Source organism: Pipistrellus hanaki (assembly GCF_964339955.1).
Source record: "Pipistrellus hanaki genome assembly, chromosome: 1".
Lineage (NCBI taxonomy): Eukaryota > Metazoa > Chordata > Mammalia > Chiroptera > Vespertilionidae > Pipistrellus > Pipistrellus hanaki.
Window position 1 is genome coordinate 38691500 of NC_140503.1, and position 27511 is coordinate 38719010.

Genomic DNA, 27511 nt, shown 5'->3' on the forward strand with positions numbered 1-27511 from the left:
AATAAATTTAAGCATGCATCTTTAAAGTATTTGTACCTCAAATAGAAAAATAAAAAAAGATTACCTCATAATTACGGAAATTTGTTTTAAACTGTGATGGGATAGTATACATTATATTTTAAAAGAATTTCTTGAACTAGAAGAAATAGGATGTTAATATTTACTTAGACTAAAAATTCATTAGTGGTATTCCTGCAGATACTATGATGAGCACACTGTGAGAAAAAGTATGTATTAAACAGAAAAAAATAAAGAGAGGTGAGATGATTTGATTTTCCCCCCATCTCCTTTTCAATTGTTTTAGAAAGTCTACGTAATAATCTTTAAAGTAAAATAAATTTATAATGACAAATGGAAAGACATTAAATAATTGTTATTTAAACTCCTTTTAGTTATTATCTATAAAACCTGGACTGCTGGCTGTTTTTGAGGCTTTTGCAAGGTAGCATGAATATCCGCATGTGAGTGAGTGCGATTCCTAGAAAAGCCTTGTTCAACTCCGAGCTGCAGAAACGACCTCAGGATGTGGGCCACTGAGCAGAGGACACACAGGATGACCATCTCTGAAGAAAGAAACTTTTCTGGGGCTGTCCTCCGTTTGACACCGGGCAGAGACAACTTCCCAGAGGCAGTAGCTGCCTTTCTAGGTTAAAGCTGACGCACAGCTTGGCAAATAGGACAACAGCCTTTAAAACTGCTTTCCAAAAGGAGCAGATTCTAAATGGGTTATTCTTAAAACTCAATTCCGCAGCCATCTCTCTCCGGCTTCCTGGTCATCCGTTCATGGTCTTTCGGCAAGTCCCACCTCCACCCCCACCTGAAGAGTCAGGCTGAGAAAGGAACTGGGTTCAGATGGTGATGTCTGCTGTTTAGAAGGACCAGCCGTGGTGGGAGAAGGTGGGGGGACTGTGATCCAGAGCGGGAGCCGCAGCTGAACCTCAGGTGGCTCAGCTCCTTCACAAACTCTCCCTGACCCTCCACTTCCAGCCGCTCAGGGTCATCTGCTTCCCAGAAGAGGAGAGGAAGGGGGACCGGTGGACGATGTCCTCTGAGGGACCAAGCTAGCCAGATCCTCATGATTTCAGTCTGCAGGCCCGTCTGGTGGGTCCTGTTGTCACAAGTTCCTGTAAGAGCCATTACCCACGCTGTCCCCTGGGGTCGTTGTCCACAGCAGGCACTGACACAACATAGTCTCATCCGTTTAGTTTTGCTCCAGGATGCTCTTGGATTCTGGTTTGAGGCAGCTTTCCACCTTCCCAGTTTGATTCCTTTCTACTCTCTGCCATTTTTTGGACCACTCTGTTCTGTCGTCAATCCTAGGTGGTAAGAGATCAGATCTCTCACTGCACGGTGAAACTGCGCCAGACCACAGGCCTCATGGAGTACTGCCTGGAGGTGATAAAGGAGAATGACCCCAGTGGCTTTTTGCAGGTAAGTTATCAGTTCGTTTCTGCCTCAGAGTCTCAGTGTTCCATGAGACTGACTCTACCAAGGCCAGATTCCCACCGGTCCTAAGTACGAAAGCTGTCTATCTTCTTGACACCTCCTACTTGTCAATATGTCGGTGATTTCCCCGCCTCCCACCAAAAAAAAAAAAAAGTGAAGTTTTTCAATTTCTTGGATGTCTCATGATTTCTTCAGAATTAGTTGTTTTAGGGAGACGCTATGAATGTCAGTTGAATTTTATTTAACTTTCAAATCCCAATGAGTAAGGGGCCTTTCATTAAGGAATACTTAGATCACTTGCAAGTCACTTTCTGCCAAACTGGCCGAGAATGACAGAGATTAAATATAAGAAATAAAAGAGCTCTTTGCCAAAGAGTTTACAGATTATCGTAGGCAGCCTCTCTTAACTACTTGTAAAGCTCATTTCCAAGTCTTGACAGGATACCCACACCTTAGGTGAGAATCAGGGTTGTTGGGTCTAGTAGGATTCATCAGTCACCAGCATATCTTTATTTAGTGTTGCTGGCTTTAAGCTGATCGGTCACAAATAGCATGATCATCCATCCAGATTTGTCTGTTAGACCCATTAACAGCTGCTGATTTTTATATCACCCCCGTGACTCACAAAAGCGTCGAGATTTGCATGATAACTCACAGGTCACCCTCAGCCTAACCTGCTCCTCGCTGCCTGCACAGAGTCAGGAAGGTGTGAGTCGCAAGGAAGTGGCTGGTGACACGCGGGGAGAGTTGCGGACAGTGTTCTCTGGCCACTGTGGCGGTGTACTTCTTAGGCTGTGGTCTTTGATGTGACTAGATTTCTGACGCCCTCATAAGGAGAGTGCACCTGACTGAGGACCAGTGGGGGAAAGGCACGCTCACTCCCAGGATGACCACAGACTTCGACCTGAGTCTGGACAACAGCCCTCTGCTGCAGTCCATTCACCAGCTGGACTTCGTGCAGATGAAAGGTGGGTCCCTGCGTCCTCCCGGTCGTAGCACCAGCCGAGTGGAGACTGGTGCTTGAAGCAGGGTCAAGGCAAACGAAAGGCAGCTGCCAGGTTTATAAATCACCTGAGAGGCGGGAAGGTAAACACACATGCCTATGGTTAATGTTACAAAACCTTGAATGGCTCCTTTCCTATGGTGTAATGGGCATGTAGTTTGTAAGCTGTATAACCTACCTCTCAAAACTAACTCAATGCTTGCCAGTTTGAGAATTTTAGGGATTTCAGAGGCTCAGCATCAGAATAGCTGGCAAACAAAAACAAAAACAAAAACAAAAAATGGGGTGGGGGAAGGAGGGTGGGAGGAGAGAGCGAACGCATCCCAGTACATAAATGTTATCCTATTGCAAAAAGTAACCCAGAGATATTGACAAAACTCAAGAGAGTTCAGAATTGCAATGACTGCTTCCACATGGTTAAATAGTGAGCAAATGATTGGACATGGATTAGTGGAAAGTTGAGAGGATCAGGGCCCTGCCAGTACTGGTCAGAAAAATTGAGTCTGGATAGAGAAAGAAAATGAAAATTTGAAATAAATGTTAATGTTTTTATTTAAGTGATTAAAGGCTATGGCCAGATCTCTGAGATTTAGGTGTGCCCAAGGGAAAGGAAAAATACTTAAAATTATCATAAGAAAATTAACTCTTTCAAATAAAAATAAAAACTCAAACCAATCATGCAATGATATTTTAATGGCAGAGTAAGTAATATCCATTTGAAAAATATTAACTATCAAATAACATTAAAATCAGGAAATGGACATTGGCACGCTGTGTGTGTCCGGTCCTATGCCATTTTGTCAGGTGTGTAGCCATCACTGCAATGGAGGTATTGCATCACCACAGAGATCTCCCTCGGGCTATCCCTTATAGTCAGTCACCCCCCTCCCTCCACATCCCCAACCCCTGGCAGCCATGGATCTGTTCTCCATGATTCATCACTTTCTGATGTTTCCGTAAGAAATTGATTTGCTCTTTGCTTCTCTCAATTTAAGCATCCACATAATAAATGATTTAAAAGACACGGACTTTAAAATTTTTGTTTTCTACGAAAAATCTACATGCTTCCTTTATCAGACAGACAGAACCATATAACTCTGCAAGGTGTAGGGCCATGTACTGCTGACTCGTATCATGCAGTGAAACTTAGCTTCTTAATGGGTCTTTACCCTCTTTTAGTTTTCAGTTTTCTCATTTTGTTGCCCAATATGTATTGCTACGGGACAATGCCCTCATTCATATTGAAGTAGAGTACAGATTGCAAACAAAAATGCTTTGCTGCAGTGACAAGAATGTTTAGCATTTATAGACTGCTTCCCAAATCACTCTTCTAAGTGCTTTCCATGGATTAACTCCTTTTATTCTCACGGTGCTACTAGGCAGCTGAGGAAACGGAGTTACTTGTGGAGATTCACACAGCTAGTGAGTGCCAGGCCCAGCATTCAAGCCAGGGAGCCTGGCTCCGGAATCCACACCTTCAACTTCCAGTCCGTACTGCAAAGCTAGTGCCTTACTAAGCAGCTTCTTCGAGGAATAACTAACTTCCTCTCTGAAACTTCAGAAATTTCGTTTTTGTTGCAGCAACTCTTTCTTGCTGTTTAAATATTCTTCTTTTCCCTGGCTGATGTGGCTTAGTTGGATGACCTCTCAGTGCATTGTCCCATGCACTGAGAGGTCACCAGTTTGAATCCTGGTCAGGACACATGTCTGGGTTGCCAGCTAGATCTCCAATGGGGGTGTGTAGGAGGCAGATATTTCCCTCTCTCCCTCTCTCTTCCTATCTCTCTAAATATAAATAAAAACGTATTTAAAAATAAATAAGTATGCCCTAGCCAGTTTGGCTCAATGGATAGAGTATCAGCCTGTGGACTGAAGAGTCCTGGGTTCGATTCTAGTCAAGGGCACATGCCCAGGTTGCAGGCTCCATCCCCAGTAGGGTGGGGGCGGGGGGGCATGCAGGAGGCAGCCTGTCAATAATCCTCTCTCTCATCATTGACGTTTCTATCTCTCTCTTCCTCTCCCTTCCTCTCTGAAATCAATTTAAAAAATTTAAATAAATAGATAAAAATATTTTTTTTTTCTTTAAGATCTATGCAGTGACCTGTGAAATACAGCCATCTGAGTAGTGGTTAGAGTCCCAGGTAATCCCCCTCCATCAGCATTTCTGTACCCAATTCTTTCAAGGAGGTAAAATCGTTCAAAGTTTATGTCACAGCTCAAAAGAGAAAATAGGTCACAAAAGGACAATGTAAGGGCTTCTGGTGGGAGAGAAAAAAGTGAGCCAACCCAGTTCGCCTTGGTGATGGGCAGGAGAGGAGGGACAGGTGGAGGGTAAGAGCCTCCGGACTCTGAAGAGCTTCTATCTGCTGGCAGAGCCACTCCTCCCCCGTTCGCTGTCACTCTGAGTCATGTCCTTCTGCCCACCATGGAGTCCAGGCCACTTGGTAGGATGGTAACCATTGTGTTGGAGTGAACAGGCCCTTCATCTGGTCTGGGAACTTCAGGTTTATGGGCTAGGCCTCACAGATCACGTTACTAAAGCATCGTCCCTCGGCTGTTCCGGCTGCCCCAGAGAGAAGCATGGACCCAGCTGTGAGTACAGCCCATTATTCTGTGCACACAGCAGAGTGCCAAGCACTCTAAAGGCCAAAATGCACACACACCGCAGAAGTTCACCCGGGACACAAAATTATGCAGAACAGTCATGTATGAAGGTGATACAATAGGTCATTGGGTAGGAGGCTGGATTATCCCCTTTTCCTTTTCTTTTTGACACTTCATCTTAACTTAATTTACTTCTGATTGGTGTCCCTCTGCAGAGCTCATTATATGCTTTGTTTTGTGCTCCTGAAGTTTAGTTCAGTGAGAGCCATTCCTCTTTAGAACCTGAATAATTTGTATCCGTCAGATGCTTGCGACGGAAGGAAAAAGCCAAAGCTCATGATGCCCTGGAACTTGACTGGCTGTTGTAAAGACTGGCCTCTTTGATATTTGTTAACATCTACACGTCTGTATCAGTGTAGCTTTAGATTTTATTTTTAGTGTATTTGCAGTCATTTAATAAACTGCATTTTCATAGCTTATCAGTAAAAAAAAAAAAAAAAATCTCAAGAAACTGCACCTCAAAATCCATGTATAAATTACCAAAATTTAAATAGCATTTTAAGGAATCTGACCATTTTTAAACTAACAATATGTGCAAGAGAGTGTTTTTTAATGGTTCCAATTGTCTTCTAACTGTGGATTATAGTAGAAAATTAAAATATTTTCCAAATTACTTAAAATATACATTTAAAGTTATGACTCAAACTGTGCGCTAAAATTTCTGTTTACTTTTTCTTTTCTTTTTTCTTCTTGAGTCAAAATTTTAGCATTTCTCTAGTTTTGGCATTTCATCTCAGATGCCTTTTTTTGTTCTTGATATGAAAGAAGATAGTTCTGTTGTTGGTTTTTACATGTTTCCATTTAGCCCAGCTACTATTCAGCAAGAATGTACTGCCTAAAATTATTCTATTAACTAAGGATTTAACTAATCTTCTCTTTCTGATTTCATATCACCCCCAAGCAATTGAGATCTAAGTGGAGATTGCTGGTATCTGTTTGTTCAAACATCCCTAGATTTTAATGACATGTTCTCTGGTAGCATTTTGATTAAAAAATTATCTTAGCCTCTTTCTATACTATTGGGAGTGGTGTTTGATCTCAGACTTTTCTTTTATAAAAGATAATAGATTAAGCTTTGTTTTCTGTTTTTATTCGTTTTTGTGTGTGTGGTTAGTTTTTTGGGGGTATTTAAGAGAGTTGTTTGGTTGTTTAGTTTTTCCTTAATTCTAAGTTGGTATTGTCAACTTTTCCCAGGTCACAGAAAGGAAATTTTAAGATTATTTTCCTAATCTATTAAGGGCTTTGCTGCTTGGCTCAGAATAGATTTCAGATACTACGCCCTCCCAGAAAAATATTACCCTAGAATTATCTAAGCTTACAGAGTATCTCAAGATTCACTAGTCTGGGTGGTGAAATGTGTTCATTCTGAACCAGATGAAAGTAACTTAACAGTCCCTCTCGCCTTTTTAGCACATATACCAACAGCTGCTAATCCCCTAACTGCCTCTACTCACCTAAGACACATTTGACTTTATAAACTCATATTGAAGGTAAAAGCTCTGAGTAGGCACCAAGGTCATGGGCAAAGACAGTGTGACCTTAACAGACCCTCCTATAAATCATGGAGAAAGTGCGCCCAGAGGTTTGGCAGTGGAGATGAGCACACACAATTACTTGCATGTAATCTGTTCATGCATGTAATCTGTTCCTGGCCTGGGGGCCTAAAAGGCATGTCCTCAAGACCTGTGTTCATGTGTAGCCTTAACAGTGTAGTAGTGATGGCTTGCCAGAAAAAGCTTATTATTCCTCTATAATCTAAACTTGCCCTCAGATGCCATTTGTATTGTTCAGCCCCCATAAAAAGAAACGGGTTCACAAAGGAACCTTCAGACAAGGTGACTCAGCAAAATTGCATTTCCAACCACCATGGGTTGCGCGGTGAAACATTGCATTAATCCATGCCATCGGGTCTTGGGAGGCTTTATCGTCCCCATATAGAAACCAAAAAGAAACTTCCTCTTGGAATTGGGTGTGGGGGCTTCCCTCTGGTGCACTGTTACTAACCAGCCGACTAGAGAAATAGTAGAATGCAACGTAAGCTTGGCTCTAAATCCCAGCCCTGCCACTTACAGCCATGAAGCCTTTCTGTTTCAGTTTCCTCCTCTACAAAGCTGAGATAATAACAATACCAGTTACTGTGGGGTTGTTGTGAAAACTCAATGAGTGAATACACGTAAAACGTCACCACACCATCCTGCATTCAGTATGTGCTCAAGGCCACCACCTATTCTTACTTTTCATGTCGATCCTGGGAGGCCCTGTTCCGTTCTGCACATGTCCTCATACTCCTGCTGCCTTCACAGAGGAATTCTGAGTGGTTGTGACTGTTCACTCTCTGAAGGATTAGGGGGGAAATATTACATGAATATGAAAAATGTGAGAGAAGAATTTGAATGAAATGGACTTAAAAAGTTAAAACACTTGAAAATTTTGGTATAAGAAGACACCATTGCAAAATTTAATTTTAGCTATAGCTCTACCAGGCCCCTCCAGGGACGTTAGTAAGAACAGCTGCCCCTTTCTCTCTAAGGGGAGGCTATTAGCCTGAAGCTGGATTTTATGGGCTCAAAGAATGCTAAGTTCTAGAATTCTGATCAGAGAGGAGAAATTAGTTCTTTAGGAAAAAAAAAAAAGTTGTCTGGGAATGATCACAAAAGTGTCAAGATTAAGATAGCTATGGTAGCTTCAGTGACAGGAGTTTCAATAAAATAAAACCTTTTTTCTTGTAGTTCAGCACAGGAAGTGTGATGCTATCCATTTTCAAACCACAAAAGGTAAATTAATTTGGAAACACTTTGGATTCTTGTAGACTATTTATTTTATACCCAATACTAAAGTAAAATGGGGTAACATAGCACCCACTGTCAAATGCTTTTCTAAAAATGTCAGCCTTAATGTTGTCACATTTGCCTTTTATATGCAACTTCACTTTGGGGTAAATAATGAAAAAGAAAAAATAATTCTGCCGAAACTGGTTTGGCTCAGTGGATAGAGCGTCGGCCTGCGGGCTGAAGGGTCCCAGGTTCGATTCCCGTCAAGGGCATGTACCTTGGTTGCAGGCACATCCCCAGTAGGGGGTGTGCAAGAGGCAGCTGATTAATGATTCTTTCTCATTGATGTTTCTAACTCTCTATCCCTCTCTCTTCCTCTCTGTGAAAATTCAATAAAATATATTTTTTTAAAAAAAGAAAGAAAAGCAAAAATAATTCTGAGCACATTGAGAAATAGATTTAGATATACAAATGTTTCTTGGACTCTTCATTTAGTCTCTCTCTAGTTAGTCTCTCTCTCTCTCTCTCTCTCTCTCTCTCTCTCTCTCTCTCTCTCTTTCTATCTCTCTCTCTCTCTCTTGTTTGCTTATTTGCTTAAACCTGGGACAATGTTAAGATCTGAAAACTAGTGAGCTGTTAGATTTTTTTCTACCCTTTTGGTCTTTTAAAGTGTACCCACTGAGGACTTATAAATGATGTTCACATGCTTTAATTATACATGACACTGTGTATTTCAATTAGCATTTTAACTATACCTATGTGCATATAGGAAATTTGAGTTTCTTATCAGTCATCACAAGCATTTGTATATTCAGGTTGAAACCATCTTATTGGTTTCTTACTGTGATCTTATTCTTTGATTTTAAAATCAATGACATGTAGACTTTCTTGAAACATGAAGAAAGGTAAAATGAGACTGCTATAGGGTGCTAATGAAATAAAGAGAGTCCTAGGAATTGTTGATTTATGGATGTTCTAACCAATATGGCCAGTTAAGATCAAATAACCCCAAGGAGAATCATTTCTTGTCTTTAGAAGCCCTTTGAAGAATGGTTAGCTTGAACGTATTATATCTTACTCCTCAGTTAATATACTAAAGTAAATTGCTTTTACATGGAAAATATTTAAATGACAAAGTAAGTTCCTAACGTGTATAATAACCTAAAGTTAACCCTCTAATCACAACTCCTAGGTGATACCTGTTTGTGTGTAGATGGTCATTAGAATCGTTAGAGGGCGTTATGTCTTCTCTCTCTTCCTTCCTCCATCCAGTCCCGTAGTCTTTCTATTGAACAAGGTGATGAATGTATTTCCTTTCTTCATGTCCAGATGTTCTGGGATTTCTGGGGCTCCGGATGCCATTGTTCTCTGATAAGTTCCACCTGCACTCTATGCCATTGGCACTTGAAACATGATGTCCCTTCCTAAACTGATCACCTCCAATTAACCATAATTTTAATTTAATTACATTTGCTATAGTAACTCAGGCATGGTTTTCTCATAATGTATCACAGTCTTTTGCTTTTGTTTCGTAGGATACATAGAACCCATTTCCTATATTGCTGTTAAATTAACTGTCCTCTGGGTTGGTGTGACTGGCAAAGGGAGCAGACTTAATTCAATGCATGCCATTCAGAGTCCAGTTTGGGTCCAGTATACCTCTTCCACAATTAGCTTTTTTTTCATCTAAATGTCCCTGGATGTGAGCCAAACTGTTGTCTCCTATTTTATTTTATTTACTTACTAAAATATATGTTATTGATTTTTTATTTTATTTTATTTTATTTTATTTTATTTTATTTTATTTTATTTTATTACAGAGAGGAAGGGAGAGGGCTAGAGAGTTAGAAACATCAATGAGAGAGAAACATTAATCAGGTGCCTCTTGCACATCCCCTACTGGGGTTGTGCCCTCAACCAAGGTACATACCCTTGACCTGAATCAAACTTGGGACCCTTTAGTCCACCAACTGATGCTCTATCCACTGAGCCAAAACAGTCAGGGCTCATCTCCTATTTTAAAGTGCTACAAAAATAAATTCATACTTTGGTGCTGAAAAGTAATTGTTAAGCAGTTGGTAAAAACATTGTCCCCAGATACATATATATATCTCGAGTTTATATAGGAAGTTGAATGATTCATGATTCGTTACCTAACATTTCTATGTCTGAATGTCTGAAATCAGTTTTAAGTAACACAGAAGACTCAGCACAAAATGGAGCCAGGTCTATGTTGTGACTAGTAACACTGGGACAGATTCCCCCAAGGTCACAAGGACACCCTGACCCTCCCTGACAGGCCCTGTCGCTCCCATACTGCTCTCTAGGCTCCCAGTTGACAGTTCTATACCTGCAGAAAGAATGGACTTGAGCTAGTGCTGTCTTCAAGGTAGAGCTACCTTGAAAGAATGTCAAGTTCCTCAGAAGTTTCAAAACTGAGAAATCACTGTTTGTGTCAACTGATACCAAGTTTTCAAAAATACACTGTTTTAGCTCCGTATATGCACAAGGCCTTGAATAGAATCACTGGTTTAAAAGAATAGGACCTTAGAAATATAGTAATTTCAGAGATATTTCTCAGCATAAGGCAATTCCAAGTTTATAAACTTGGGGTGTAGGTCTCAGAATAAATGTTATGATAGATTTATCCACCATGGTATAGATTAAAAAGGCTTTTATGGGCTGGACTGGAAATGTATCCCCCATGCAAACCATTTCCCTTAGAGGTGGTGTCTTTGATGCTCAGGGAATGAGACCAGAGTACTCGTCTCCCCTTGAGTTAAGGGAGGAAGTACCCCCTGGACTTGGCAGAGGCAGCACAGTGGCTCAGGAAGCAGCCCCACTCCTGGAGGCAGGGAGGAAATCCTGGGCAGGTCCCCTCCTCCCCCCACGTCCCCTCCGGAGGCCACATACTCTGTCTTGTCGCTTGTTTTATCAGAGGAATGTTTATCATTCCAAGGCACTGAAACGTTTGCGGTGCAACAGAAGCCAGGGTTACACTAATTTCTGTTTAGCTTCCTCTCCGGTCCCAGCAACCCCCATCCTACAGCTGGAGGAGTGCTGCACCCACAACAACAGCGCTACGCTGTCCTGGAAGCAGCCGCCTCTGTCCACAGTGCCCGCCGAGGGATACATTCTGGAGCTGGATGACGGCAGTGGTGGTCAATTCCGGGTAAGCAGAGAACCTGTTCCTGGTTAACCAAAACAAGTGACTTCCTCAGTGCACCGCCATGCAGGCTCAGGCCCACTCTCCTCTCCTGGGGACATGCTATATGGCAGGGTCTGTCTGCCCTCAACTGAGGCCTGCTTTCTCCTAGTACCATATAAGAGATGAAGAAAGGAGTATCCGAATAGAAGTGGTCCTGCCCTCCTCCTCCTCCTCCTCCTCCCTCTTCCTCCTCCTCCTCCTCCTCCTTCCTCCTCCTCCTCCTCCTCCTCCTCCCTCCTCCCTCCTCCTCCTCCTCCTCCTCCTCCTCCTCCTCCTCCTCCTCCTCCCCCTCCTTCTTCTCTTTCTTCTTCTTCTTCTTCTTTTATTAATTTCAGAGAGGAAGGAAGAGGGAGGGACAAAGGGAGGGTGAAAAAAGAGAGAGACATCAGTGATGAGAGAGAATCATTGATTGGCTGCCTCCTGCACGCCCCTGACTGGGGATCGAGCCTGCACCCCAGGAATGTGCCCTGACCGGGAATCAAACCATGACCTCCTGATTCATCAGTCAATGCTCAACCGCTGAGCCACATCAGCTGGACATGGTCCTGCTCTTCTTAAGAGGAAGTTCATGCAGTGCTGTGAGCTCTGGAGGCTGAATGCCTGCATTCAAGTCCGAACTCCACCCTAGCTGGTGGCTGCCCATTCCTCGCCTCGATGAGCCTTCATGTCCTCAGTTGTAAAATGGGGACGATAATAATAACATGTACCCCCTGCCTTCTTAAGAGTCATGTAGATCATCCATATAAAGTCCTTAGCACGCTGCCATCCCAGGCTCCAATCTTCTCAGAGTCCCACCAGAGAGTTGACGTTTTAAGGCTGTGCTTTGAACGTGAATTATTTTTACTCATTACATCAGCATAATGTTGCAATGTGTGCAGCTAAAGAGGGAGGTAGATGCCTAACCTATGCTAACCATGCATAATGCTAGGGTTTATTTTAAGCCTTTGAAATGTCATTCTCTCTCCCTTCCCTGTTTCCTCCCCCTTCATTCTGTACAGTGAAAACCTGTATGCCTATGGCTTTCAGTGGGTAGTCCTTGCCACAGTCCTGAAGTCATTATTGGAGTTATAAGCACAATGTGGAGACCACCCTCACGTCTTCAGATCTGTGTTTTACAAATCACACTGATGGTAGATAAAGAGCTCATAGGTATAATACACTGTGTAAATGCTGTGCTAATCATCACAAGCATAATGCTATCTATGACACACAATTTTAATTTTTTTTAAGCCCTCGCTGCTAATGAGTCCCATTCATTAAGCTGCCGTGCTAACTACAAGGCACCATGCTCGTCGGTTGGCCTATGTGACCTCATGCCATCCTCACACGAACCCTCACAAGCTGAGTATTCCTATAACCATTTTCCAGATGAGGAAACTGAGGCTCAAAGAGGTCCATTAGATGGCCCGAGAGCTCCCAGGAGTCAAATCCAGGTCTGAGGCCAAAGCATTTTCCCCCCTAACCACTGGGAACACCACCTTCTGACGCGCCTCCCGAGGGTTCCCGTTAGTTAAAAGGCGGTCCGTTATCTGTCGGCCCTCAGGAGGTGTACGTCGGGAAGGAGACCATGTGCACCGTGGACGGCCTCCACTTCAACAGCACGTACAACGCGCGTGTCAAGGCCTTCAACAAGACGGGCGTCAGCCAGTACAGCAAGACCCTGGTCCTGCAGACGTCCGAGGGTAAGGCCCTTCAGCAGTGTCCGTCCGAGCGAGAGCTACGAGGCATCTAAGCCACAGAGCCCCGCGGGGTGGCCGTGACTCGCTCTGCACCCTGGCCCAGGCCCATGGTGTGTGGATGTGTCAAACCAAAGAGGCCACAGCAGCAGCTCAGATGGCTTGGGCCGGCGGCTCCCTTTGATAACGCTCTAAGTAAGCTGCCGCTGAAGAAGCTGGAACTCCAAGGCCTGACTGTCCGTTCCCCCCCCCCCCCCCCCCCCCCCCCCCCCCCCCGGCATGTGAGGCCCTAAGTCTGTGAGGGATGCTATCTAGGCTCTAGGGCAGGCTCCCATGCTCCGCCATCCACATCCTGGGCCGCTGTCGCCCAGATGCTTCTGAATGGCCTGTTAGTGCTTGCTGGTTCCCGAGGGTGGGCGGAGGCTCTTCCCAGCTGCGGAGGTGTCTGACCCACCGTGGTTCCCAGGGGTGGGGTGCTGGCGTGGTTCAGAGAGGGCGGCCGGCCACTCTGCCTCACCCAGCATGGACTGCTTCCATTTCGCACCCGAGACCAGGCGGGCGGCACCAGGACTGAGGCTGCCCATGGGCGCCAGACAGGACGGGACCAGCAACTCCGCGTTACCTTGCCATTTTGTCTTTGCCAGTCCTTCTAGGTGTGGTCAGGCCGCCGTAGAAAGTCAGTTTCTAGGTATTTTGGTCTGTAAATAGTTGGGTCATCAAAGGGAAGCCATGCAGCTCAGATGGCCAGGCATCATCTCTGAGGCTTTTAACATTTTCATTTTAAAAAGCAATTACAACACATGAACTCCAGCCTATGAAGAGGTGTTTGTTATTTTAATCATACCTGTGGGTGTGGTTTTAATCATAGAAGACCCCCACACCACTGGCATTCTGCCTAACTTCCCTCTGCAGAACTAGCCATGTTGATTTGGGTCAAATTCAAGATGTTAGCTAAACGAACTATGGTAGTGTTTTTTCCAGGCCCCCCCCCCCCCACACACACACACACACACTTTCCACAAACCTCAGCCCGTGCCAGTCACCCCTAAAATGGTCCACATGGTTAAGAACAAGCACAACTTCAAATTCCACAGCATGGTTGATAGGCCCCTGGCCATGAAAACCATGGGTGGGGTGCAGTCATAAGTCTGTGAGGGATGCTATTCAGAGAGAAGGATTTCTTCAAGAAAAGATGCCCACATGGTCTATTTCCGTTTGGATGACAGGGATGTGGCAGCTAGAGTCTCCCTGAGATGATCATTTTAGCATGACATATCAGCTTGAGAGCAGTTGCCTCTTTTCCCACAGTCCCATGGTCACTGCCAATGCCCTCCGAGAGTTCCTCTTAGACGCAATACAGCGGGCCCTTCAGGGTGGCAGCCTGGTTTCCATGTGTACAGGATGTGTGACTGAAGAGCAAGGTGCATGCCTTGGGAGCAGGGAGACCATTTGCTACTCATGTTACTAACCCATGTCATCAGACTTACTGGGACACTGCTTCTACTCCTAATACATCGTGGAAATCATACTCTTCTGCTAAAATCAGTTATTATTAGCTTAGCAGCTTGAGCACTCACGTCTCTCTTTTCATCCTGCAGGAGGAGGTAGTTTATAGCTTTCACTTAATGTCCGTAAGATTGTGGTGTCTAATAAATTACACAGTTGAAACTGCGATCCTTGGTACCACAGTCACAGAACTGGGGGTCATTTTCTAAAAGAAACTAATGGAACAAGTCCTCTTCCAACAAAGAGACTGTGCTGTAGACATAATTTCCTCCATGAATTTTATATATTGTATACAAATATAAGGTATGTATCTAACTACAAAGACAACCTTAGCGTCGCGTAGATAACCAGTATCCTCTGTTACCGCACAGAAGTGATTTTCTCATGATGAAATAAAGTTCACACACGTATGCCTTCTCCATAACTTTGGTTTGTTCTATTTGTTTCTCTCTCCATTCAAACAACGAGACAAGATTTAGAAAGCAAGAAAAAGTATAATGAATAGGTTTTTTAATTTAATTAATCTGTAACAATACAGAAAGCCTATAGAATTAAAAATTATATCTTCTTTGTTTCTTTAGAAATCAGTGAGAAAGATGCCATTAATGGAGTGTTGATATATTAACTGGGCTTGTGCTTTACTAATATTATTTCTTATAATTCCTGGAAAAGTTTGCTTTAGAGATTTTTTTTTTCTTTGCTGCTATTGGGGGTGAAGGGGTGGTTGGTTTTGGCTTTCTAGTATAATAAAAATATTTTGAATTCTTCTTAGCAAGAGTTAACCCCTTTCCAAAGTTCAAAGCAAAAAAGTCTGTGTCACAGAATAGAATTCCTAGGTGCTTGCAAGTCAAACTTGTATGTACATGCATTCGTCTGAGGTTAAAGTCACTTCACTTACACCCTTTGAATGATCACAGAAATTTCTGCTGATCTAAAGGTAACATTAGGGAAGATCAGATGCCCACACTGTTATGAATTCTCATAATTTTTTTCAAAATCAGATGTGTTTATTTATTTATCTATTTGTTGGGCAGTGTTTGATAACTACCCACTGTGTAGTAGGCTGTGGATATAGAGTGTCAAGCAGACCTCTCCCTGCTGCCTAGGAAGAGAGACGGGCCTTAAAGAAATAGATACACAAATAGTTGCATGTTTGCAAGTTATGATAAACAGTGTGAAAGAGGAGAAAGGGAAGACATAACTTGTAGAGGGAAGGTCAGAAAAGCAATGAAAAATAATTTAACTTGATAGAAATGATAAAGAATGTGTTATTAAAAGAGCAGAGAAAAGGCAAATATATGTTTGGGTAGTTCCCTACAAACAAAGTTCTTGGGGATGTACCTAAAACAGCCATACAAATAAGGTCCGTTGTATTCCAAACCAAATTACCCTGACTTAAGAAGAAATTGAACTGCAAGCAACTAAGAATGTCAACAATATTTTAAAATACAGCCTACAACCCTGGTGATATGTATACATATATGACATTGTGTAACAATGTCTTCTTAATACATAGAGTTCTGGACTCAGTCTGGGAGACTACTGCTAAAATAAACATGAAGAAGAAGAAGAAAGGGAAATTTTGTGTTTACTTTTTTCTATTTCTCCTCTGCCTATCGAAGTAGTCTATACTTTTTTCTATGTTTTTAATCTGGAGAGAAAATGAAATAGACCAAAGGCAGTATTCCTGGGTCACATCCTTTATGCAGGCTGTTTGTTAATTGGCTGAAAGGAGAAGTTCCCTCTGCCAGCCTCAGATCTCAGCGCCAGGGAGCTGCTCCCTGCAGCCTTTCCACAGAGGTGGCCTGTGCTCACCACGCCTGCAGGATTAGGACAGGAAGGGTTGCACGCTGTGTAATAAATACTCTTAACACAAATCTTTGTGTGAAAAGGTTATTTTCTTTGGACAACTTCCTAGAAGTGGCATTATAACCAATGACTTTTAAGGCCCTTGATCTGTGTTTCCAAATTGCCTTTCAAATAGATTTTATACTAGACATGTATGACTATTTAATTTTACACTAATTCTACTACTTAGAGTTTCCTTTTGACCTACAAGAAGCCTATCCTAAAAGTAAAAATGTTTCTAAAAGAGGGGGTTTTTTTTGGACAGTTTTACAAATGGGTTATATTTTTTATTATTTTTGTATCTCATTAGCTCTTATTTGAATGTTTCAAATACAGTTTACATTCAATATTATTTTGTATTAGATTCAGGTGTACAGCATAGGGTTAGACAATCATACCCTTGGCAAAGTGAGCACTCCAATATTTCTAGTACCCACCTGGCACCATACAGAGTTATTACAATATTATTGGCTGTATTCCCTATGCTGTACTTTTGTAACTACCAATTTGTACTTCTTAATTCCTTCACATTTTTCACCTAGTTCCCTCCTCCTTTCTAGTAATCATCAGTCTGTTCTCTGTATCTATGAGTCTGTTTCTTTCTTTGTTTATTTTGTTTTTTAAATTTAACAGATAAGTGTAATCATATGATATTTGGTCTTCCTCTGACTTATTTCAGCTAGCACTAAAAGAGAGTTTTCCAAATGTATATTCTCATGGGAATAATATTCTGGCTGTTTTACATCTTAGAACCACATGAAATACATTACAACATATTGCAGGGAAATGCACATGATCTAGAGGGAAGAGAAGACTTCCCAGAGAAGAGAGAGGGAGGGAGAAATCCGAAGGGAATAACTGTGTGTAAGCCTAAAACTTCAAAATCTGCATTAAGGCGACTGTGAAAAGAACGTCATTCATTCAAAAGCAGTAACTGAGCACCTCGATGCTGTCTGACACTGGGCTTGGACCCAGGACCACAGAGATGCATAAGGCATGCTCCCGCTCTAGTACGTATGGGTTTTACTCCTCCTTCTTCCTGAACCGCATGGCACCTGACTCAGAACATCTAAAAACCATGGCGCCACCTGACTTCTCTAAAGCTAAGCTGTCTACCCTGCAGTCAGGATGGTCATCTTACAACCAAGAAATAAGCCACTATGATCTCGGATTGGGAGGAAAAAAGGTTCAGGCATAGAAGCGCCTGTGCTATCCTCACAGCAGAGCCCTGGGTCCCACTCGGTTCTCACTTCCTCTTAGTCTACGCACAGTTCACCGACTGCCCTGACCCAGTTATGAAGAGCACTAGAAGCATCACATTAGAGGAGAGAAGAAGGACTTGGAAGAGAAGTGAGTTGAGGCTATTGGTAGCATTGAGCAGGAAAGATAACTAGAAAAACTGAATAGACCAAAAAAAAAAAAAAAAAATTAAAAGAACATTCTATGACATATGTTCTGGGTGAGGAGTTACATAATGCATTTTAGAAATATTTCCACTAACACATTTAAAAGTTAATGTATTATCTGGAATCTTTGGTAATGAAGTATTAGATATACCTCAGAAGGCTCTGGTATGGAATTATAATATAAATAAGCCCTCCACACCCCCCCCCCAAAAAAAAAAACCTCTGATTCATTTTGTGTTCTTAAGAACCCTCTTTATTGTTCATTAAAATATCCCATGAAAAATGACAGCTACATAGACTTTAGACTATACCTCTGTACCCATTGCTAATGTCTAATCTCTCCCCCCGCCCCGTCCCACCCCCACCCAGGCTCTGTTGCTGCAACATTCCAGACTTACCCTATGTATTGTTTTCCCATTGCTGTTTTAATAGGTTACCACTAGCTTGACAATTTAAAACACATTTAACATCGTGCAGTTCCTGAGGTCAGAATCTTAAATGGGCTTCACTGGGCTTTGAGGGAGGTATCAGCAGGGCTGCGTTCCTTCAGGGGGTCCCAGGGGAGAATCCAATGTCTTTCCTTTTCCTTCCTCCATCTGCAAAGCCAGCAGCATAGCATCTTCCACTCTCTGGTTTCTGACACTGTGCTTCCCTTCTGTAAGGACTCTTGCGCTTACCTTGGGCCCACCTGGATAGTTCCAGATAACCTCACCAGATCAAGATCCTTCACTTAATCACATCTTCCTGCGATGTCTGTTTGCCAAGTGAGGTGACACAGACACAGGTTCCCAGGATTGGGATGTGGACACTTTGGGCCAGCCATTATTCTACATACCACACACTCTATCACTATCATTAATGCACCACTCTTACCTATGGGAAGGTGCAGCCTCTGGAAGGTTACGTACCTTGCCAGACCCGGGCCTTGCGGCCTCCGATGTGCAGCCCAGTGCAGTCTGGCCTCAGAACAGTGCTATTTGTTCCCGCTGCAGGGAACTAAAGAGGAGAAAGCGATCCCAAGTCTGACACTAGCACAGCGCTACTTGCTCTCAGCTAAAGGAAAGGCAAGAGAGAAAAGCACTCCTACGTGTGTCTGCTAGGTGTCTGAAACGTCTTGTCAAAACAAAGCAGCTTTATGTAGCTGCTTCACGTGTTTATCCAGAAACCCCAGGCAGAAAGAGGACTTGAACCCTTCCAAAGAGTCATGCGGAGAGGTTTTTTTTGTTTTGTTTTGTTTTAAAGAACAACATTCCTGCTTTTAAAAGAAGGTGTGAGGTGGTCATTTCCAGGATAATATAATATCTGAGCTCTCCCTCAGGGCCTGTCCTTAATCACATCTCTGTGCTAGTCCCCAACCCCATCCCCAGTGAGCGTTCCTGGAGACAGGTCCTTCAACCATTGGTACCAACGGCTGCTGCTCTTGGTCGCAGAGACAGTGGCTGCCTGGGGAGGAAAAGGAATGTTGGGGCCACACTTTGGAGACTACCGATAAGGCTGTAAATCCCAGCACTTCAGCAAAGAGCTGCTCCGAGCCCTGAGAAGGTGTTCTTAAGCATTTTCTTAGCTGAATGTCCGTAGGGACCATCTCCCCAGCACCTTCCAGGATTGTTTTATCTAATGAAAATAAAAGGGTTGGCGTCTTCAACTTATATCATAGAGACTGCTTTCTAAAAGAGGGCTGAGAAGGCATTATTCATAAAGATCGGAATGCCTTTGGCCCGTTAGACTCAGCATCACACCACCCCTTCTAGGATGATAGCTCCTCCCACACCTCACAGGAACTAGCCCAGAGAGTAGCCCCAGGATGGCCTCCAGTGCATCCGTCCTAAATCTCTGTACAGGTTTTTTGTGGTGATTTGGGGCCAGCATAAGTACTGCCCTCTCAAAACCTGATGTCCTGAGATCCCTCCGCCAGAGAAACTGTAATCTAGGTGGGGGGTGGGAACCTCATCTGATCCCAGAAACAAACACAGAGAATGCCCCGGCCCTCCCACCCGCTATGGCCAAAATTCCAAAGAAAGGAGTGATGTGTTTGTCTTCCAAACCGTTCAGAGAATTACTCTGTTTAGAGGAGGAAGATTAACCCTCAGTAAGTACAGAGTTTGGAGAATGTACTTACTGAGTACATTCACAAACCTCAGTCACCAGTGAGACCACTGGTGTGTGCCCATGTAGCATAAATTTACCTTTTATTTATTTCCAAAAGCAACAATGGCATTGTCACGCCCAAAATTTTATCCACCAGGAATTGATCTGCCTGGGTGCCTCTCCTGCCCTGTCACAGTTAAAGGTGTGGATGTGTCCTTTAATCTCTCGGGATTTCAGTTTGTTGTTGTCTTGGGGTGTTTGAGAGTTTTGTTTGTTTGTTTGTTTGTTGTTTTTGTCTACAGACTGAGAGCAGATGACCTATAATAAGTACCCTCTGTGGTTTTTTTCCTGTGGCTTTTCTCTTCAAAATTACTCCTGAGAGCTGTTAACTACTTCTGAAAATGCGATGAGCAGGTGTAGACAGCTCCCGCCCCCTCAGAGGGTCTTCCTGGGTCTTAGAGGTCTGCCTGTGATACTGAAATTTCAACACTCATAGGAGGCAGCTGGTAAGGGATCACATCAGGAAAAGTCAGGTTCACTGTAGATACTTTTCCTATGCCTCTGTTTTGCTTTTCCTAAAGCCTCTCCCAACATAATTTAGTTAGGAGAGCATGCATTTTCAGGACAAAATCCTCATGAAACTGCCTCCTATCTGAACAAATTTGGGTAGATTTTATAGCGTCCAAGGTGAAAGGCATGATATTTTCTCAGAGCCCAGGAAGGAGAGACACTTGGTTCTTTTAATTCTGATAACATGCATGGTGTCCCAGGGAACTTCCTGAAGTTTCCCATTGGGCTGAATTGGATCCAGGCCCTATTTTTTGTTCTGAGGAATGTGCTTTGCAGTTGACACTCCGGGGAGCAGGTCAGTTCTTTAGAACCTTTTTTTATCTGTTTAAATGTAGGAATTTGGGGTTCTTCTGATGCCAGTTCCTTATAGATAGTGCCATGGTATTGTAAATTGGAGTATGCAGCCGTCCTAGTGGCAGTAAGAGGTTGTTCCATTTGTTCCTATAAAAGGTTTCAAAAACAGATTTGTTTCTCATTTCTCAACTGCAATTAATGCCACACTTACGAAAGTTTAAAATACCACCTTCCACTGTAAATTATAAACCAGTGGGCATCACTGTGACTAGATGCACATTAGGCCATTGAAGGAAACTCGACCTCCTTCATTCATTTCTTTCTCTCTTTAAAGTCTTCCCAACAAATGCAAATTTTTTTCCAGCTGGCTTATAATTGAACTGAAACTCACCTTTAATGCTGCCCGTGCCGTCCTTAGTGACCTTCCTTGCTTTACTGCGCTCTGAAACGCAGCCATCTCGCTGGGCCGGTGCCCAAGGGCTGCTGAAGTCACCAAGCTGTTCACTAGCAGACAGGGAGACAGCCAGGAACCCACCAGGGCACAGACGCAGCTGGAGTAGCACACGCTCTCAGAAGGATCCCCTGTCCGTTTGCCTTTCCTCTTTGAATTTCAAAAAGCACACCTCCAATACTGTACTGTACACTTCCACAATATTCTACGATGTCCATAGAAATCTTTAGTACCTTGTATATGTTAGAATCAGTCAAGAAGTTCTACTCCCAGAAGAGTGAAAAATGAATCAATACTATACAACACAGACTTTCATTTTTCATTAAAAAAAATTATTCTTTTTCTATGCTCAGCTTTCCTGCCAGTTCATGTGCCCTAGCTGCTAAGTTCTAATACAATATTTGGCACATGGTAGGTATTCAATAAATGTTAGCTAAGGAATCAAAGAAATATACAGTTAGCCAAACAGAAGTACCACCTAGATAGTCTTTTTTCACCTCAAACCCAAAAGTTAATAGGCAATAAATGAAGTCCACCAGCTGAACTTTGCTTTGAGAATGTTTGATCCTGAAACCCTGGGTGAGAAGGGAAAGCAGTCCAGACAAGGGCAAGAGGAAAATGATGGTCCCTGTCAGAGCTGATGGGAAGTGGCCTGACCTAGTCCCAGTGTCATGGATATGCCTAGAGTGGCCACACCAGTATTCAGCTGCCATAATGTTTTCCGTTGCTCTTTCCTGATTTTACTTAGCAGACAGGATCACTGCATGGGATGAAACATGACAGGGACATAAAGCCTTTTAAGGATCTACTTGCCTTTCTCTAATGGTCTACATGCTAAAAACCAATGATAAGCATCCTGGATATTAGCTATGAACTAAAACATGGCTTTGCATCATGTATTCTGGAGGGAGGGAAAGATAATCTCATTCCTGTTTGTCTTGATTAATAGAATACTAATGAATTACAAGAGAGAGAAGCCTTCTTCAGGTCTCAGTATTTGTACTTTGAAGGGAGGGGGGTAAAGGAGATGTACATACTTCTTGTATCCCATGCTACAACACAAAACACACACATGACTAGCCCTGTATATGCACAATGTGAGTTATGTGATTTGACCAAACAAGGGAGTGGCATACAGTTCCCCAAATTGTCTTATTGTCTTTGGTTCATGTCTTTACACATGTCCAGAAGGGCATGACAAGATAAAAGCTTTGAAAACCTTACCATAGAAAGATCAGAAATAGATTCTGACTTATCCCAGAAAAAAAAGGAAAGAATTAAAGGGGATTGGTGACTGCCTTCAAATACTAGTGATCTGTTCTGTGTGGTCTCAGGTAGTAATGCTAAAAATGATGACTGGAGCTCCCAAAGGGGCATTTCCAAACCAATATAAGCAATAACTACACACCAATGGGCTGCCCTGAGGTGATGAGTTTCTCAATGGAGGGGATTTCAAGGGGGAGTCTGATTGCTCCTCACATGTTACATGTTACCACAATGTGTCTTCCTTCTAACACTCCTGCAACTTAAGATAATACCAAGTGGCATGGATGGTTCATAGGCAGCAGATTAAACATTTGCACTGTGTGCTCATGGGGATGGGCATAAAGACACTCCTGTGGAATGTGTTCTCTCTCTTGTAATTCATTTGAGATGCTCCTTAGAGAACAGGGGGTAAGAGTCCAGCTGGTAGGGTGTGAGTGGCCTCAGATGGGAAAAGCTCAAAGACAGAAATGGACAGTTGGATAATGTGGTTATTAAATAATCTTGCCTGAATAGAGGGCATACTTCAAGAATGAGAGGAGTCAAGGAGAACTGGGTCATCAATAAACAATAGATCCACATAAAAGGATAGAAAGACAGTACTATTTTATTGTTGAGTTATTAATCCCATAAATAATGATATATACCCTCAGTATCCTCACCTACTCTAAGTTTTTCTTCCTGGTGCTAAGAATAAAAAAGGTAAGTACAATCCATGATGGGCTCATATATGTTCCCAAGGTCAGGATTCAGTACATATCTTTTCACTGATTTTCAGATGATTACTTGGGGTTTTGATATACTCTGGAATTAATTTTACTATATATGCCCTTTCTCTTAATTTTTAAAGCAACAACTATTTTCAATATAATAAATCGATTGTTACCACAGACTTTTTTTTTCAATAAAAGATCTTTTACTGACAAGAATATCACTGTAAATGCCTTTTCTCCCTAAAAGAAGTCCACATCAGTTTGTATTGTTGTTTTCCTAATTTTCCCATTAAACTAAAAGACTAATTTCTCCCTGAGACAATTATAACAGGAATTAATTCTGATTTACTATTTCTAAACAAAGAAATTATCCTATATGTCAAATCATCCAAACCATATAAAGTTTAGGTAGAGGAAAGTTTAAATATATTCTCATTGGGACCATGATGCCTCAGGTCTATAAACAGCAATTCCTTCTCTCTAAAATCTAGTTTATACTTTTCTTTAAAACAAAATCCCCTCAATAATAAGTCTAAAGCCTAAAAAGCTAACTTTCATATTCTAGGATCAGAAATGAAAATGAGGCAACTCTTGACAATATTAAAATGAAAACCCACCAAGGCTCCTCTTCTAAGCCTTTCAAGGAAGATCATATTCCACAAACATGCACTCCCATTATTTTTGCTTGAACATAATAGCATTTTCACAGGATAAAGGATGTGTTCAAAGCAGGCTCAAACCAGAAAAATATCCTCACGAACACCCTCTGGCCATTGAAGTAAAATTACTTTTTCAATGGGAAGAAAGTTCCTGGTTGGTTTTAGACATTGATTCTTACCATCATGGGGGGGTTCCATAGTGTAATGGTTAGCACTCTGGACTCTGATTCTTACCATCATGTCATGTGTAGTTGCTAAGTTATGACTATCAAACTATGTTCTAAGAAGGCCCCATTTGGTAAAACATCAGTCTCTGCCCAGACCACCTGACAGCAAAGAACCAGTTATTGATTGACAAAAGAGAAAGGAGTGAATTTAGTAATTTAGAGAAACTACCTCACAAGCCCTTCTAAAGCCAGATCAAGTAATTGATAAGTCCTTTCTCTGGCATAATAGTGGTCTTCACACCAGACCTGACTATCTGAAAATAAAAACCTTTTTGTGCCACCAATTCACCTCACCATTGCCCACAGTTTGTTTATCATTAGAGAAACAGAGATGGTCAAGGGGCATCCATAGGGTCTGATCATAACTCAGAAACAAAGGTAAGACTCCTTTCGCAATGGTCAGCCCCATTTTCCTCGCCTATCCAAAAAGCCCATCTCGAGTGTGCTGGTATAGAAAAGTCATCCATTTTGAGATGGAAAAAAAAACTATATATGGGAGAGAAGAGGGAAAATGTGGAATAGCAGGAAGTTGGTAAAAATCATCACCTCCTAAGTAGAAACCCTGTAAGAGGTAGTAACTTTGGAACTAGCTGAAGAGGGTGAAGTATTAATCCTTGGTCACTACTGGGTAAAGTTTACCTCTAAAGTTTTTAATTTCAACTCTAAACATATTTAATTAAAAGGAAACTTTCTCTACCGTGAAAAATTTGGGGGAAATGAAAACAACTGTATGTGATGTCCTCTGCCTGGTCTTGGGTTCTGACCTGCCTAGAATTCCCTCCCAAAGCCTGTGGCAACAGAGGCGGGATGAGGCTTTGTACAGATGCATTGGCAGGGCAGGTCTTGGGGAACTAACTGTGCGTGGGCAGGTGGCAGATTTCTGATCTGTAGTTTGCATTGATCTTACGTTTAGACACAGATTCAGAAGAACAGACACCCCCTTTTCCAGTGCCTTCGGAAAGATTGCCGCTCCGTAGAATGAGTCCTTTCTCCTCCACCCTAAATCTACAGCCCAGCTTTCCCGGGAGATCCTACTTTGATTTCCGGTCCTCACCCCACCAGCTGAGCTTGCATTCCTCCTTACAGTCTCTCAATGCACCGGGTGAGCTGAGCTCCTCTAACCTTTCCTCTTGATCTCTGTGCCTTGAAGGCATTTCTGAAATAGCTGTTTTGTTATTTGCCATTCATGTGCGTGGAGCCGGCCATGAGCGAGTTTCTATGTTTGTGGCCTGCTTTGATATGAGGGGCATTTGGACCTTGGAGCTTTGTGGTGGTCTTGTTTGTGTGGTGTGAGGGTCCCCCTCTCTCCTCCCCCTCCTCCCCAACATCAAGTTGTGGTCAATGTACAATGGCATTGAAAAGCGATGAGTGAAGTTGTTCTTTTTGCACAAGCTGGACCAGCATGGGCATCCTGCTCTGTCATCGTATGCAGTGGCATAGCACGGCACAGGAGCTGGCTGAGGGGAGGCCTCAGAGGTTTGCAACCCTGCTGTATCCAGGAAACCAGCTATGTCTGGGGCACTGGATCAGTGCATCCCACTGGGGTGGTCTGATTAAACATAGACTCAAGAGATCTTTATTGAAAAAAAAAAATAAGACAAAGCACACCAACAGCAGAATGCATTTTATACAAACAAGCAAGCCAGAGGGCAGAAAGTAAAAACATTTTCTGCAAAAGCTTGTGCTCGCTGGTGGGACAGTTGGGCTCAAGGCTGGGTTTGGGTTTTTTGTTTGTTTGTTTGTTTGTTTAACAAGCAAAGGGGAGGGACCACCACTAGCTGAATTAGAAGCCCTTAACTAATTGAAGACCCAAAGATCTGAGTCATTGAAAAGTCTGGCCTCCCCAGAGGTTTCCCACAGCCAAGCAGGTTGACAGGGCTCTAGGCCGACTGCAGGGGAGCTAGACCTGTGGAACCATGCAGGGAACTGTCTAGCAAGTAGACACTTTAAACATCTACGATGCAGACCTATTTGATCTCTTCAGGACTATATTGTAATCATGGATACCCATGATGCACATTTCACATTTCCAAAGGTTTCTTTTGTTTATTATTTTATTCTTTTTTGCTCATCCCACATCCTGGAATGAAGACCACAGCATGACAGTGCAAAAAGGATGCAGAGACTTCAAGCTCTCTTTTAAAATGACATTTTTCTTTGTGCTTTTACGTTTCTTATTGTTTTTCTGTGCACTACTGGCTTTCAGACATGCTTTGTTATGGAATTTTTTTTCCCTTGTGTCTAATGTACGGGAATATTGTAATAGTCTCTGTAATGTATATTGTCTCAAGAATAAAATGAAATGTGGGTCTCAGGGTAATTGATGGCTGTTTGCATTGTTCTGGTTGTATCGTTGAATCTTGAATGTTTGACAGTGTGTTTAAAGTAGTGTAAAAATATTTCACAAAACTTGTTTTGAAAAAGACTTGCACAAAGGCCTGATTCATTTAAACATGTAAAAAGCCCTGTTGAGATTCTACAAGTTTATCTTCAAAGCTGGATATGAAATTCGGTTTTAAAACTCCATGTGTTCTCAGGAGAAAATTATTCTTTTGTATGCAATTTCATTCCAGAGTAACCAAAAAACAAGTAAATTCAAAATCTTTAAATGTTGCTTTTAACTCAATTATTAGTCCTTTCTAAGTTCCCTTCTAATTCTTTTGAAAATCATCCTTCAATTGTTTTACAAATTAATATTTTAAAGGTCTTATGAGTTGAAAAAAAATAAATTATTCTCTCTAGAAGATACCCTAGTGCTCATCACAAGCATGTTTTCTAAGCAGTCTCTGGCACCACTTGAAATCATAGTTCTCACATCTTTGAACACATTAATACAAGACTGCTTCCTCACCCAATGCAACTCGTCATGGGGCAGGGAAGGGTACTGAATCCTAAGGAAAAGGGGTAGTTGGAAAAGTTCCACAGGTGATTCTAAACTATTCTGAGATCACTCACATCCCCACCGTCCACCAAATCCCCCTCCTCTTCCTTAGATGAAACAATCTGAGGAGAAGATGAGGCCATTTTTATTACATTTCACTTGTGTCGTTATTAATAATTATCAGATGTATTTATTAGCATAGATTACACTTCCCGTTTGGTTACATGCGTATCATTTCACTTGGGCCCAGTTACAACAAAGGCCTAACCCGAGTTAGAAGTGCATGGAATAGTGATGGAGAATGGAGTTTTGTCAAGATCCAGTGTTTTCTCCCATTTCAATGGGATGAATTTTTTTCATTTCTGAGCAGTAATCCTTCTTAATGTGGAAACTTTAGTGGAGAAGATTGGATTTGAAGAAGAGAAAAGTTAAGCTGTCCAATTTAGAATCAATTAGAGGAGGATTTATGAAATGGGGGGGAAAAGAGGTACTTTTAATTTCAAAAAAGCAGAGAAGCCATTTTGACTCATCAAATAAACTAACATGAAAGGGCTTTGGTTTTTCATGAATCAAGCCTCTGGTGACTGTATTCAGCAGGTGCTTTTTAAGTGTAAACAAATAATTTTTATCAACGTGGTTGTTGCTTCATAGCTTTGATGTGTAGTATCTCTTTTTAGGATGCAATTTTGAGCCACAATCTGCACCTTACTCTCAATTAGGCAAGTATACCTATTGTAATTGTTATCTTTTTCTTGTGTGATTGGTATGCTCAATTTCCTTCACAAAATAAATGGCAATAGCTTCTTTTATGTCAATAAAATTGTCTAATTGTCATTC

The 27511-nt window shown here is 42.2% G+C and overlaps 1 protein-coding gene across 8 annotated transcripts in view; it reads left to right on the plus strand.

The window, feature by feature from the left end:
• TRIM9 (tripartite motif containing 9) overlaps positions 1-27511 on the plus strand; it is a 95821-nt gene that overhangs the window by 58036 nt on the left and 10274 nt on the right. For 2 of the 8 annotated variants that reach the window (XM_084886870.1, XM_084886872.1), the window contains exons 4-10: positions 1321-1431; positions 2261-2414; positions 7843-7887; positions 10899-11056; positions 12636-12774; positions 24707-24895; positions 27352-27393. In XM_084886870.1, the coding sequence (XP_084742996.1) occupies positions 1321-1431; positions 2261-2414; positions 7843-7887; positions 10899-11056; positions 12636-12774; positions 24707-24895; positions 27352-27393 (838 nt within the window). The remainder of the gene's footprint in view (positions 1-1320; positions 1432-2260; positions 2415-7842; positions 7888-10898; positions 11057-12635; positions 12775-24706; positions 24896-27351; positions 27394-27511) is intronic. The other 6 variants (XM_084886871.1, XM_084886874.1, XM_084886876.1 and 3 more) reach the window with 4 other exon arrangements.